Genomic DNA, 14890 nt, shown 5'->3' with positions numbered 1-14890 from the left:
AAACTATTAAAATAGTCAATTGATTACACTGCTAGATTTATTGTTACTATTCCATTTAGTTCTTTTCCCAGTTTTAATTCCATTTGAAATTCTTCTCTACAGCTGGTAAAATTTTCTTACTGGCATAGGGATATAAGGATTGGACGTCGAAATTGTTAACACTTACGTATATTTAAATTAGGTCAGACAATAGAGTGTTCTAGAAACAAGATAAAATGACTGTTCAAACGAAGCATACCGCTTATACGTTGGTCTTCGACCCATCACCAATGAACGTCAGTTACACCGTATCTGATTTTCAAAAAGCTTTGGAGAAAGGGACCGATGAAGATAAGATTGAAACTATGAAAGAAATCTTAGTCACTATGTTGGAAGGTAATCCTTTGCCTGAATTATTGATGCATATCATTAGATTTGTCATGCCTTCTAAAAACAAGAAATTAAAGAAATTGTTGTATTTCTACTGGGAAATTGTTCCAAAACTAGATGCTGATGGAAAATTGAGACATGAAATGATTTTGGTCTGTAATGCTATCCAACACGATTTACAACATTCGAATGAATACATAAGAGGTAATACGCTAAGGTTTATTACAAAGTTAAGAGAAGTTGAATTGTTAGAACAAATGGTTCCTTCTGTTTTAGCTTGTTTGGACTATCGTCACGCGTACGTTCGTAAATATGCTATTTTAGCAGTCTTGTCAATTTACAAAGTTAGTGACCATTTGTTACCGGACACTAAGGAAATCATTCAATCTTTCTTAGCTGCCGAGACTGACCCAGTTTGTAAGAGAAACGCTTTCGTCGGTTTATCCGATTTAGACCGTGAAGCTGCGTTGTCTTATTTAGAAGATAACATCACTAGTATCGAATCGTTAGACCCAATTTTGCAAATATCATTGGTCCAGTTCATTAGAAAAGATGCTATACACACTCCAACTTTGAAGGGTCAATATATCGAGTTGTTATCTGAAATTTTGAGTTCCTCCACTTCAAACGAAGTTATTTTCGAAACTTGTTTGGCTATGGCCTCCTTATCTACCACTCCTGCCGTTTTAACTACTGCTGCAACCAAATTGATTGATCTGGCTGTCAAAGAGTCCGATAACAATGTTAAATTAATCGTTATGGATCGTATTCAAGATATAATTGAAAAGAATCCAGGTGCTTTGGAAGATTTGACTTTAGATGTTTTAAGAGTCTTATCTGCCGAAGATATAGATGTTCGCAATAAGGCTTTAGATATCTCTATGAAATTGGTTGCTTCAAGAAATGTCGATGCTGTAGTTAAATTGTTAAAGAAAGAGTTACAATCTAACATCAAGGGTGGTGACCTAGAAAAGACAATGAGATACAGACAATTATTGATTAAGACAATTAATTCAATTGCCATCCGTTTCATGGAAGCTGCTGCCGATGTGATCTCCCTATTATTGGATACTGTCGGTGAATTATCATCAACTGCTGCAAGTGATATCATTTCTTTCGTAAAGGAAGTCGTGGAAAAATACCCTGAGTTAAGAAAGGATATCTTATCAAACTTGATCACCTCAATGGAATTCATTAAATCAGCTAAAGCCTATCGTATAGCATTATGGGTCGTCAGTGAATATTCTGAATCTGAAGTTGAAATTCAGGAATGCTGGAAGCATATTCGTTACAGTGTCGGTGAAGTCCCAATCATTCAATCTGAACTTGCAAGAATCAACAAGGCTAAAGAAACCCCATCTGAAGAAGAACAACAAACAACACAAAAACCAACTGGTCCTGTTATCTTACCCGATGGTACTTACGCTACTGAAAATGCTTTAGATGTTGCTGATAACACTGATAATATAACCACCGAAGAACTTGATTCTAGACCACCATTACGTAGATTTATCTTAAGCGGGGATTTTTACACTGCTTCTATTTTATCTTCAACTATAATTAAATTGATTTTGAAGTTTGAAAAGTTATCAAAAGAACAAAAAATTATTAATGCTTCAAAAGCTGAGTCTATTTTAATTTTAGTTAGCATTATTAGAGTCGGCAAGACTTCCTTAGTTGAAAAGAAGATCGATGAAGATTCCTCCGAGAGAATCATGAATGCCATCTCAATTTTATTGGATGAAGCTGATCCAAAAGAAAGGGAAGCCGAAAGAAAATTATTAGATGCTACATTCTTAGATGCTACCAAATCTTCTTTCCAAGTTCAAGTTGCTCGTTCTAAGAAGGCTTCTGCTTTGAAATCTGCTTCTGATATGTTGAAAAACTCCGAATCTATTGAAAAGGCTATCAGTTTCAGACAATTCGCTGGTATTGAATCGAGTGCGTCCAATAACGACACAATTGAAGATGATTTACAAATTGCTATTCACGGTGATAATTCGAAAACTTCAAACGTTGTTTCATCTAAGTTAGGTAAGATTATTCAATTGACAGGTTTCTCTGATCCTGTATACGCTGAAGCTTATGTTACATCTAATCAATTTGATGTTGTTTTTGATGTACTTTTAGTTAACCAAACTACTGAAACATTGAAGAATTTACATGTTCAATTTGCCACTTTGGGTGATTTGAAAATTCTAGATAACCAAGCTAGTACTAATATTGTTCCACACGGTTTCCACAAAATTACAGTTACAGTTAAAGTGTCTTCAGCTGATACTGGTGTCATCTTTGGTAATATCATCTACGATGGTGGCCATGGTCAAGATGCACGTTACGTTATTTTAAACGATGTTCATGTGGACATTATGGACTACATTAAATATGGAAAGATTTCCGACGAAAGTTTCCGTACAATGTGGAATGCATTTGAATGGGAAAATAAGATTTCTGTCAAGACAACCTTACCATCCTTACATGAATATTTAAGAAAATTAATTAAAGGCACAAAGATGGGTGTTTTAACTCCAAAAGAAGCTTTGGGTGAAGAAGATACCAGATTCTTAAGTTGTAATTTGTACGCTAAATCTTCCTTTGGTGAGGATGCTTTAGCCAATCTATGTATTGAAAAGGATCCTGAGTCTGGTGAAATTGTTGGTCACGTACGTATTCGTTCTAAGGGCCAAGGTCTGGCTTTATCTTTAGGTGATAGAGTTGCTCTAATAACCAAACAAAACAACCAAATGAAACTGGAAAGAATTTAAACAATATAAGTTAGATATTTATATGTATATAAACCAATATAACAAAGTCACTTTACTAAATGTGTATGATTTTACTATTAATTACGGTTATGTTTAAACAACATCCATTTTCTTAATATTATTTTTTGAACGAACTGAGCTTTTTAATTTTTAATTTTCCTTTTCACAAATATACCAAAGGTTCAATTATGATATAAATTATAATAATATTCAATCTATTGATATATATAGTCTTAACATGTGAAGCAGTAAATACATCAATGAATTTATTTCTTAAGTCGAAAATATTGCATTAAGCAAGGAATTTTAACCACAACATCAAGTTTTTACCCTAGAAGATAAGTCTCTATTCATTATTCCAGTCACCCAGGTATATTTAATGACAGTGAGGTAAAGGGTACCAACTTTCAGTTAACTATATACAGATACAGATACAAATAAAGTTTTTTGAATTATATTAATGCTAATTACAGTTGTATATCAATGTCTTTTAACTACCGTTGTTTCATTGCATTCGCATATTCCTTTGGAATATTGCTGATAATATTATCATATCAATATAGCAATATCACAAAATACTTCATTGAACCATCATTGCTATTGACAGGTTTTATTGTTATGGGTTTGGTTACATCAGACTTTCTCTCTCAATCTCTTTCAATATTATCTGATGATTACTTAAAAGTATCTCATAAAATATCAGGGATGACTCTGTTAGCTTTAGGAAATGCATTACCAGATATTATAAGCGCATACCAATCAATGTCTTCAGGAGCAACATCTTTGACAATAGGTCAGTTGATTGGTGCTACTTTTTTTGTTATTACTATTGTTATTGGATCAATGGGGTTTACCAAAGCAATCTATTTGACAAATGACTGCATTACCTATGAAGATTGTCCTGAAGAGAATATTTCTCTCGATGATGAGGAGGCATCTGATACCATGTCTTCAAATATAATTTTCTACAATAGAAACAGATATCTACATTATATTATTCCATTTTCAATATTGATTTTGATTACATTATACATTATATCCGATGGTATCTTAACATTCAAGAGCTCTATTCTTTTAACGGTAGGATATTGTTCGTTCGTTATTTTCCAAATATACGAAGAAAGTATCCATAACTTCTATTCGACGTTAACTGAAGAGACTTCTCTTGACAATCATTCTTCGATATTTTTTAGTAATAGAGGAATTGCAGCAAGTCATTCTCACTTGAGTCTAGACCATATAATTACAGATCCAAGGTTTTCGAAAGAAGAGTTAAAGCATCAGATAAAAGATTACATGAGACATACATATAATGGTTGGGTAAGAATGTCTCTACGTGATTGTATTGATGTTTGGGATACCAATCTAAAATTAAATGATGATGATAGGACAATAAACGAGACTGATGCTAATTTTATTAATACTGATACAATTATCAATGAAAATACACCTTTATTTACGCAAAGTGACTATCATTCTGTTTTCCCTGAATCTTCTAATCAAAGTTCATCTGTGGAACCTACTGTTGATCAAAATGTCCTATCATTATCAACTGACATATCAAGATTAAAAGTACCAGAACCTCAAAATCAAATAAAGAAAACATCATCACCTTCACATACAATGGGTTTGTCGTATACGCCACAACCATTAATACCAACATCGAGTAATGAGTTGTCTTCCATCTCAAGTCTGCATCCTGACCATTTTTGTGGTTTCGAACTTTTTAACAAATTACTTTATCCTACAGTCGATATGTCAATTTTTGAAAGGTTAACTTTGTTATTCACTGCACCATCCTCATTATTATTGCATATTTTAATTCCAACATTTACAAATTATGGCGTCAACTATGATATTCGATACTATAAAATAATACAATTAGCTGCGGCTCCTATCGTTGTATACTTAGGGACTGCAAGTAAAGTGAACCTCTGGATATTTTTATACGTTTCTGTTGTTTCTGTTATTTTATTTTTGGCAATAAAGTTTAGATATCTAAGTGATATCAAACATACTTCTACCATAATAGCATTTATATTATCTTTAGTCATAATATCGAATGCTGTGACACTCAATTTACAAATACTTACTTCATGGGCTTCTGATTACGGATTGTCAGGAACAATTCTTGGGTTGACCATCTACGCATGGGGCAATTCTATAGGAGATCTAATCTCCAATGTAATGTTTGTACAAGTTGGTATATTTGATATTGCTCTAAGTGCATGCTTCGGGAGTCCATTATTATATTTTGTCTGCGGACTGGGAGTTAATGGGATTATACTTTTACTGAAATTAACATCTAAGACAGACGGCTCAATTTTTAATTCACATTTAAAGTTTGAATTAGATGCACATTTTAAGGTTACATCCTTTGGTACCATATGTGCGATACTTGTTTTAATCGGAATCGTACCCCTAAACAATTGGAAAATTGATAGAAAGATATCGTTTCTATTATTTATGATATATGCATTAGTTTCGTTGGTAAATATTTATATAGAATTATAAAAATAAATATATTTCATTACTATAGATCAAATAATTTTTTGAAAGTATCAGTGTCATCAATTAAATAAGATTCACAGAATAATAGTAAATTATCATATGATTTCAATTTATAATTTTTTATTTCTTTCCATATTTGGAATATCTTCTTTCTTTTATTTAAATATGATAATGATGGGTTAAATAATATTAATTTGCAATATAACTCCCAGAATTTACAATCCTCTAAATAAAATGAAATATTTTCTTTTATTAACATCCTGAACACTTTATTTTCTAAAACCTCTGAATTATCTTTATTTTGTAACTCCAAAATGTAATTCAGTAAAATATACTGTCCTTCTTTTTTCTCTGAATCCTTTAACCAAAGTATTATTAGGCCCATTACCTCAGCGGGAATGATTGACTTACCTTTGTTACCTGAATAACGACTGCTACCGACAGTGTTATGCAGAAACCATTTAAATTGAATATAATCCCAGAATATTTCAAAATCATCACAGTCCTGTAAATTGTTGAATGAATTCTCAACTTTTTTAAGCATATCATCTAACATGTCGTAGTCATTCAAATTCAGCAATATCCCGTAAAGTTCTTTTAGTACTTTAGTTTTTTTATTTGACATGCTTAAGGCTTTTAACAAAATATTTTTTGCAGTAATATAATCGTCTTGAACAAGTGTAACCCAATTCGCATACATCAACCAAATTTGGTCATAGTTAGCCAGTGGTATCAATGCCCTTTGGAAATTTAAATGGGTGAGTGTATCATTTTTCAATTCAATGGTATAATTCAGATATTTAATCCAATTTTCTATTTCTTCAGTCTTTATCAATGTATCATATGAACAATAATAAGGAACAGTTATATTGACTTCAAATAATGAATATAGTTCATTAACTTGGAATTGAATAGTATTATATAAATCTTTAGCAATCTTAGCAAATGTTTTTTTGGCTTCTAATAAAATTAGACCTTTTCTACCTTTATGGTTAACGTCGACCTTTATTCTAGTCTGTAAGTCCAGTGTTGGTGCAAAATACTTAAGAGTTGACAAATCTTGAATATTATCGATCTCTTTGAACCACCGGTCATAAAAAGCACTAAATGAATGATTTGGTATCTCCAAAACTTTCCTGAGAACAATATAGTACCTATTTTTAGTCGAACAGCGTTCTTTGAGTTGTTCGAGATATAACATCCAAAACTCCCCACTCAAATAGTGCAAACCAATATAGGCTTCTGCCTTCTCGTATAATGCAAACAACGTTTTGTTATCTATAATACTCTCATTACATTTTGATAAATATGAAACCCAAAGTAGTAGCGACCTATGATTAAATATGAATAGTGCATTGTTAAATATTTCATGGAATTTAGATATATGCCCTAATTTGTATTCCAATAGAGCATAATCGATATGGTAATTCTCTAAATAAGGGAACTGAGTGAGAAATGAATCGTAAACTTTTGTAATCAGTTTATATAATCTTTTATCCAAATTTTTATTTAATTGAATAGTGGGACCCAACAGGAACGTAACAAGAGTTTCCCAGTTCTCTATACTCTTTGGCGAGTTTGTAATGTTTAATGTGTACTTTGAAAATTTTTCATGATTAATGATGGAAGTATAGGCATCCATTGCAATGGAGGAACTTCAGTAAATAATGGTATTTGGATTAAAGGTGACCTTCCACAAATTCTATACTCAATTATAACTTATTGCTCAAATCATTGATTTATTTGAATAACCAACAAGTAGAAGGATCTCACTATATATTTTTAAATATAATTCAATTTTCACTTTATATTCTGATATTTCAGTTCTTTTTTTTTTAATTTAAGCACAGCATAAGCAATGTCATTGCAAATTATGAAAAAAGTGAATAATTTATGAAATTACTATAGTTTTAAGTATATGATATCTTATATTTTTATTATTATATTGCTTCTACTATGCTACAAACAACATATCATTCTTCACTAATAAATAAATATGTAACGTTAATCTTTATCTTACATTGAGTTCAAAATATTTTAAATGCTGAATCAATTAGTTAATTTTGTCTAAAACAATGCTATCTAATATTTCCTTAGCGCCAGATTTTATCATCTTGGATGCTAATAACTTACCGGCTTCCATTGAGTCGGATTTGATGTCGTTAATGGTCATAGTGATTTCTTCTTCGATGGCTTTCGTACCTTCAACATCGACAACGATGCCCTTAATTAATAGATGCTGTGTAGCATCATCGTAAGAAGTCTCTACACCGACTGGGACAGAGCAACCACCTTCTAAAGTTCTTAACAGCGATCTTTCTGCTAAACAACGTATGGTAGACTCTTTGTCTTCAATTTTTTTCAAAATGCTTTTAATTTTCTCATCGTCAGATCTAATTTCAACGCCTAATGCACCTTGACCTACTGCATAATACATTGTAGAGCGATCAAATAATTTAGTTATTCTATGTTCTAAACCAGTACGCATTAAACCAGCAGCTGCAATAATTATACATGAGAAATGAGAGTTCTCATCATCAACTTTCGCAAGTCTAGTATGGATATTACCTCTCGCACTCTCAAATTTCAGATATGGATATTTTCTTTTAAGTTGGGCACTTCTTCTAATCGAAGAAGTACCAACAACAGAACCGGCTGGTAATTCTTCCAAGGTTTTATATTTAGAATTTAGTGGCATAACTAAACAGTCGTATGGGTTGACTCTCTTAGTGATACACCCCAATTCAAACCCTTCAGGAAGCAACGTTGGCACGTCCTTTAATGAATGCACAATCATGTCGATTCTCTTCTCAGCCTCTTCATGGTACAATAAATCTTCCAACTCTTTTGTCCATACAGCTTTACCACCAAATGAATACAATGGCTGTGATTGAAATTGGTCACCTAAAGTTGACAACTTCACAACTTCACACTCGTAATGAGGGAATTCAGTTTCAATCAACTCTTTCACCAAGTACGATTGAGCCACTGCCAATTTGGATTTTCTGCCTCCAATGACTAACGTTTCCTTTTTCTGAACGTTTGCCATTGATGTGTATATGTATATTGATATTTATAATGCTTCTTCAATCAATCACTTTATCACTTTAATTTATCAATCGCAAACAAAGTCAAAGTTCAGTTTTCTGCTCTGGTCAAATGCACTTCAATAAAAATCGATGGAGGTGAACAAAACGTCTTGTTTCAAATTTCTTCACAACCCAAATATATATTTACAGGAGAAAAATGCAACAATATTCAAATACTTGGATACTTATTTGTTCTTAAATATAATTAAAAAAAACCGTTTGGAACTTATTGTATCGATTTTTTAACTTCAAAATAGAAGTTGAGACAACAGTGCCAGGATCAAATCAAAAACGTCTATAGTATATAGAATAGACTAGCTATATGTATATATGTATGTATATATATGTATGTGTATCAATGTATTATTGATGTATAGATAACTTCAACAATATTAAAGGCTTCAGTTGACAGAAAATGGATACCGTGCACTTTCCAAGACTGACCAGTAATATGAAATATTATAAATAACTGATATGCTTTCAATTCAGTCAAAAAAGGGCAAGTGAAGATGGAAACGTAATCGAAGTTAACAAGTATTCATCGTAGAAATATTGATTACTACCAATAAAACATACTGAAATAAGAAACGACTGCTGTCGTATATCTGCTTTTTCGAAAGACTTAATTCATGTTATAGCCAATTAAATTAGCATTACGAAGAAAGATTCACTGCTTACTTGTGAACAATTGTGTTCGAGCCTTCTTGTCTGAGCAGAAAACTTAGTAAACTTAGTAAACAATACACAAACTCAATGGACTTAGAATTATGATTGATTTAAAGTAACAGGACTTCCAAGAGAGACAAAGACAAATAGTGATAGTATTCAAAACGTACCAATAGTTGAGGTTTAAACTTTTGCAACTAGATATGTGTGTGCTAACCTTCCAGTGACATACTTAGAATAAAGCAGCAAAGAACAGAGAATATATGTTAACCACCACAGGAGCGCACCACAGACCGGCTAGGCAGACAGGCTCCTACTGAGTCTGCCTAAACATTACCGGCGATGGAAAATGCTACGCTGTGTAACTCGTGGGACGCTCTGCCTAGCTTTTCCTTTTGGGCTGCGCGGAGGGATTTCTTGCTGGCTGGATGCAGAGTCTCCTGCTGGGAGTCTGCCAGAGTGTCTTTAAAGATGGAACGAGAAGTTGACCAGAGAGTATTAGCCCAAGCTAATAGGAAGCTGCGAGCTGGCAGGACTGGGGTTGAGTAGTGTGGCCATTGTGATATATGGCTGCGAATAAGATGCGCCGTTTTGTCATCTCTTTATGTTATGGTTGAATTAGGTCTCAGCAATTTCGAAAACTGGCGGTTTTTCTAAGAGGCACTCAGAGGTGCATAGAGAGCAAGAGAGAAAATTACCAATTAACATTAGTAATAATTAATGATTCGTAATGGGTCATTTCATTTCATCGTATCATTTATTGATTAAGCTTTCCTCATTCATTATCTTGTTCTTCGCTAACTTTGCTGTTGCGATTTTTTCAAGTTGTGAATAATAGATATATATATTTAGTTTATATCAGTAAATAAATAAATAGTCCGAAGGGTTTAAACCTTCGTATGCGTGGAGAGTTGGTGCATCAGTTTCCTGGTTACAACTTCGACTTAATCCAGCCTTCAAGGCCGCCTTTACTAATGATTTCTTGTAAGTTTTTCCCTAATTCGCCAACTCTTTGTTCTAATACGATGTACCCATCTAATGAGCCTTCTGTCACCGTGACTGTCGTATTGGCCACGTCCCATTTTAAGAACCAACCGGTTCTCTTGGTTAATTCTTTCACTGGCTCATTTTTATAGGTTTCTCTTAGTAGGTTGATTAGATTAGGAATCTCCAACGTCAACAATGCATTGTTTATAGAGTTTCTAGAAAATATATTTCCAAAGGAGCCTGCTACCACTAAATTGATACCCTTGGACAATATTGCAGTGGCGGCTTGTTCCCTTGACGAACCTGTGCCAAAATTATATCCACTGACGATAATATCGCCGGCTTTGACTTTGGTTTGGAATTCAGGATCGTAATTCTCCATGCATACTTTAGCCATCGTTTCCTTTGGTACATTATCTTGGTAAGTGTATTTACCGGGATATATACCGTCTGTATTAATATTATCGGCATCACATAGAACCAACTCCCCTGTGATCTCTGTAGGGAACCCTTCTAGTATATCTACACGGTCAGCAGATCCTTCTTCAGTGTTTGAGATAGTCTCATCTTGTTTCACAAACTCATCAACTTCTGCCATAAGAGTAGGGACCTGTTCGACAGCAGTTTTGTCCATCGTACCTAAAACTTCATTTGGCGATGCAATCTTGCCTGCTATGGCAGATGCTGCGACAACAGCAGGCGAGGCTAAGTAGGCTAGAGCGTCCTTAGAACCCATTCTACCTTTAAAATTTCTGTTTGTTGCGGAGATGCCCACTTCACCAGGCTCTAATAAACCCGTACCCAACCCAATACATGGACCACAACCTGGAGGTAAGATTTGACAGCCTGCCTTCATCAACTTTTCCCAAGCGCCTGATAACTTAGCATCATTTTGCACTTCAGATGATGCTGCTGCGACGTAGAATTCGACGCCAGGTGCAATTTTATGAACTTCATTAATATTCCCTGTTGGACAAACAACGCCAGCTGCTGATTCCAAATCAGAAAGACGAGAGTTAGTACAGGAAACTAAATAGGCTTTATTAATTTTGATATCCTGTGAAGATAGTTCGGCTACTGTATTTGAGACTTTGACTGAATTTGGCCCACTTACATAATGCGTTAGAGTGGAAAGATCTATTGTTAGCGTTTTTGCATATTTTGCATCCGTATCTGGTTTTAATACCTTTGCTTTTGCTTCCAAAGCTTGGATTGTTATTGGATTGATCCTGGGATGATTTGGTCTCACTTTAACAAGGCGATCCTTGTACCATTTAATTAACGTATTGTCAACAGGAAACAAACCTGACAACGCTCCCCACTCAGTTGTCATATTTGCAATGGTTAGTCTATAATCGACCGGTATCTTATCCAATGAACTTCCTGTAAACTCAATTGCGTGATTAAGTACTTCATCCTTATTGAAAATACCACATAGTGCAACTATGATATCTTTACCAGTAACGCCCTGAGGAAGTTCACCTTTTAAGTTTACCTTGGCTACAGGTGGAATCTGCCACCAAGTTTGACCAGTGGCCCAAATAGATGCAGCATCAGTTCTCACTACTGGTGTACCTAAGGAACCGATGCCACCGTATGTGTTAGAGTGAGAATCAGATGCTACAGTCAGATTCAACGGAAAAGCGTAACCTTCCTCGATCATAATTTGATGACCAATCCCTCTTCCTGCAGGATAAAAGTCAACACCATGGTTTTTAGCAAAATTCTCAATATTTTTGTATTTTGTTAGATTCTTTTCAGTTTTATTTTGTACATCATGATCCAAAGTATTCACAATTTGTCTTGGGTTCTTAATTTTAGTAGCTCCTAAACCCATAAATTTTAATGCCACCGGCCATGAATTATCGTGAGACATACAATGTGCCGGCTGTATAGTGACATAATCACCAGACACAACTTTCTTGCCATCTGGTACGTTAACAGAGTACGATTGAACAATCTTTTCTGTAATATTTTGGCCTCTACCCAGTATTCTGGTACTATGAAATGACCTAGAAAACCTCAGCATCTTTAAATCGCACACAATTACGTTCTGACCTTCCAATCTTCTGTTGTGCGTATATAGAAATTAACTCAAGCTACCATTGCCTAATATTACAAGATACATAATCAAAGTTTCATGCAGATATACTGTTATTTATATACTTTGAACAGTCCAACATCGTTCCTACCAATGGATGGTGTTCGTAATTAGCTTGCATTGGAATCCTAAGGTCATGGAACAAAAAAGAGCAACAAAACATCAGATGTGTTAAACAGCCTAAACCTTTCAAGATATTGCTTCATGGAGACCATGGAGTCAGATTCAACTGTTAAACTTAAATGATGACTGATTTGTTACAGTTAGTTTATGTTACTCATCGGAGAGTTATTACATCGAGATTTTTAAATGCGAAGGAAGTTTTCAAAATTGAAAAGTTCCATCGGAATATCGTTAACTGTGGTAACCGACATATGAGATGGGATGAAATGATTGATATATTTTAGTTAACAAGTAATAAATAAATATGGTTAAATTAATTAAGATATATTGCTTAAAGAATGTGTATATTCTTATGTTTGTTGGGGGTAAAGCTAGATAGAGAAAGAGGTTTGCAAAAGTTTGCGGAGGACATTCTCTAGAATTTCATGATACCACTGGAGACATCCAAGTTTTCAATTACTGGGTCTCTAATGTTTGGGTTCAACTCGGTGTCTGAAAGCATTAGTTGTTCCTTGGTCCATAAGTTTGGTTCGGCAACAAAATTCTTGTCACCAACACCTAGGAAACCGCCTTGTCTTTCCCAGTCGGCGATTCTTGGCAATTGTAATTCGTTGAAAACGTCTTCCATTGCATTTAACAATATGTCACTTAAATCGTTGGTGTGACCAGGAGTTGGAGTAATTCTCAATCTCTCAGTACCACGGGCGACGGTTGGGAAGTTGATAGCTTGAACGTAGATTTTGTGTTTTTCCATCAACATGTCGGAGGCTTTCTTGGCCAAATCAGCATTACCAATTAATACTGGGACGATGTGAGATGGGTTTGGAATCACTGGAATGCCTAACTCTTTTAAACCATCCTTGACATAGTTAGTATGTTTTTGTTGGTCTTGTCTTAAGTTCAAATGAGTACGTTGGTATCTAATGGCTTCGGAGGCACCCGCCATGACTGCAGGTGGTAAACAAGTAGTGAAAATGAATCCTGGGGCGAATGATCTGAACCAATCAATCAAGTTCTTGGAGGCAGCAACGTACCCGCCCACTGTACCGAATGACTTACCTAAGGTACCGGTGATCATGTCGACACGGCCCATTGTTGTTCTGATTTCCTTCTTTGTTTGTGGATCAATAGGAGTGGCGATACCTGACCTTCTGTGAAGTTCAAAGTCGCAATGCTCAGCAACACCAGCACCATGTGGACCGTATAGACCAACGGCATGTACTTCGTCCAAGAACGTCAAGGCACCGTATTTTTCTGCCAAGTCACAGATTTTGTCGATATCTGACACAGAACCGGCCATGGAGTAGACCGATTCGAAGGCAATTAATTTTGGAGTGGACTTAGGGTACATCTTCAAGAGTTCCTCCAAATGAGCTAGATCGTTGTGTCTGAAGATGTGCTTTGTTGTGTTTGCGTGCTTGATACCCACGATCATGGAGGCATGGTTCAACTCATCGGAGAAGATTACCAGATTCTTTAGTTTTTGTCCGAGCAAGGAGATGACTGCATCGTTAGCCACATAGCAAGACGAGAAGACCAATGCACCTTCCTTCTTATGCAGTGCAGCCAACTCTGCTTCCAGCTTCATCGAGTGTCGATTATGACCAGCGATGTTTCTTGTGCCACCGGCACCTGCCCCGTATTTATCTAGTGTCTTCTTCATCACGTCGATGACCTCTTGGTTCTTGGATAATGCCAAGTAGTCATTTGAACACCAAACGGTGACCTTGTCATCCTCGACGTCTCTATGAGCCAAGGGGAATTGATTGGCAAGTCTGTTAATATTATTGAAGTATCTGTACGACTTGTCCAGTCTCTTCTTCGCGATATCGTTTTCAAAGACCCCGTCATAATCGAATGTTGACTCTTGAGTGGCATGCTCACCGACTAAACCACTTTGTAGACCAGCATCATGTGCTTGCTCAGAAGAGACTTTTGCGGCAGTGGCAGCATTCCCACCAGCAGTGGCGAAATGTCTGGCGGAGCCCACAGCAGTGCCCATCACAGGACACCTCTTGGCTAGAGCACTGATATTAGCTGAGCCACGCAAGGCGCTGGCAGCAGATGCCGATTGCGAGATCTTGTTCACAAACGGACACACTTTAGTAGACTGTCTAATCAAAGATTCCATCTCTGTTGTTTTCGATGCAACCTTTTTGCTGTTCTACGCACAGACCAGAAAACATAGAAACAATACACAAGCCACGCTCTTATATACATCAAAAGACGTGTTAGCTAAACCTCTGGCTATCCAATAACACAAGTAACCGGAGTAAGAG

General features: G+C 35.4%; 6 protein-coding genes across 6 annotated transcripts; 2 read left to right on the top strand and 4 right to left on the bottom strand.

The window, feature by feature from the left end:
* Window positions 1–215: 215 nt before the first annotated feature.
* Window positions 216–3134, top strand: SEC26 (coatomer subunit beta; the record flags this gene model as incomplete). The annotated part of the gene is made up of 1 exon (XM_003687862.1): window positions 216–3134. One exon carries the CDS (start codon window positions 216–218, stop codon window positions 3132–3134), a length of 2919 nt encoding a protein of 972 aa, XP_003687910.1.
* Window positions 3135–3617: 483 nt separating this feature from the next.
* On the top strand, window positions 3618–5648 carry YCX1 (Ycx1p; the record flags this gene model as incomplete). The annotated part of the gene is made up of 1 exon (XM_003687861.1): window positions 3618–5648. One exon carries the CDS (start codon window positions 3618–3620, stop codon window positions 5646–5648), a length of 2031 nt encoding a protein of 676 aa, XP_003687909.1.
* Window positions 5649–5667: 19 nt separating this feature from the next.
* On the bottom strand, window positions 5668–7287 carry PRP42 (mRNA splicing protein PRP42; the record flags this gene model as incomplete). The annotated part of the gene is made up of 1 exon (XM_003687860.1): window positions 5668–7287. One exon carries the CDS (start codon window positions 7285–7287, stop codon window positions 5668–5670), a length of 1620 nt encoding a protein of 539 aa, XP_003687908.1.
* Window positions 7288–7698: 411 nt separating this feature from the next.
* On the bottom strand, window positions 7699–8694 carry HEM3 (hydroxymethylbilane synthase; the record flags this gene model as incomplete). Its single annotated transcript, XM_003687859.1, has 1 exon — window positions 7699–8694. One exon carries the CDS (start codon window positions 8692–8694, stop codon window positions 7699–7701), a length of 996 nt encoding a protein of 331 aa, XP_003687907.1.
* A 1637-nt stretch (window positions 8695–10331) lies between these two features.
* Window positions 10332–12416, bottom strand: LYS4 (homoaconitate hydratase LYS4; the record flags this gene model as incomplete). The annotated part of the gene is made up of 1 exon (XM_003687858.1): window positions 10332–12416. The coding sequence occupies one exon, from the start codon at window positions 12414–12416 to the stop codon at window positions 10332–10334; it is 2085 nt and encodes a 694-aa protein (XP_003687906.1).
* Window positions 12417–13026: 610 nt separating this feature from the next.
* Window positions 13027–14742, bottom strand: HEM1 (5-aminolevulinate synthase; the record flags this gene model as incomplete). The annotated part of the gene is made up of 1 exon (XM_003687857.1): window positions 13027–14742. The coding sequence occupies one exon, from the start codon at window positions 14740–14742 to the stop codon at window positions 13027–13029; it is 1716 nt and encodes a 571-aa protein (XP_003687905.1).
* Between the last annotated feature and the right edge of the window lie 148 nt (window positions 14743–14890).

The sequence above is a fragment of the Tetrapisispora phaffii genome, chromosome 12 (assembly GCF_000236905.1).
Source record: "Tetrapisispora phaffii CBS 4417 chromosome 12, complete genome".
NCBI classification, from domain to species: domain Eukaryota; kingdom Fungi; phylum Ascomycota; class Saccharomycetes; order Saccharomycetales; family Saccharomycetaceae; genus Tetrapisispora; species Tetrapisispora phaffii.
The sequence above is the reverse complement of the archived record's forward strand: the minus strand, read 5'-3'. Positions and strand labels throughout refer to the sequence as shown.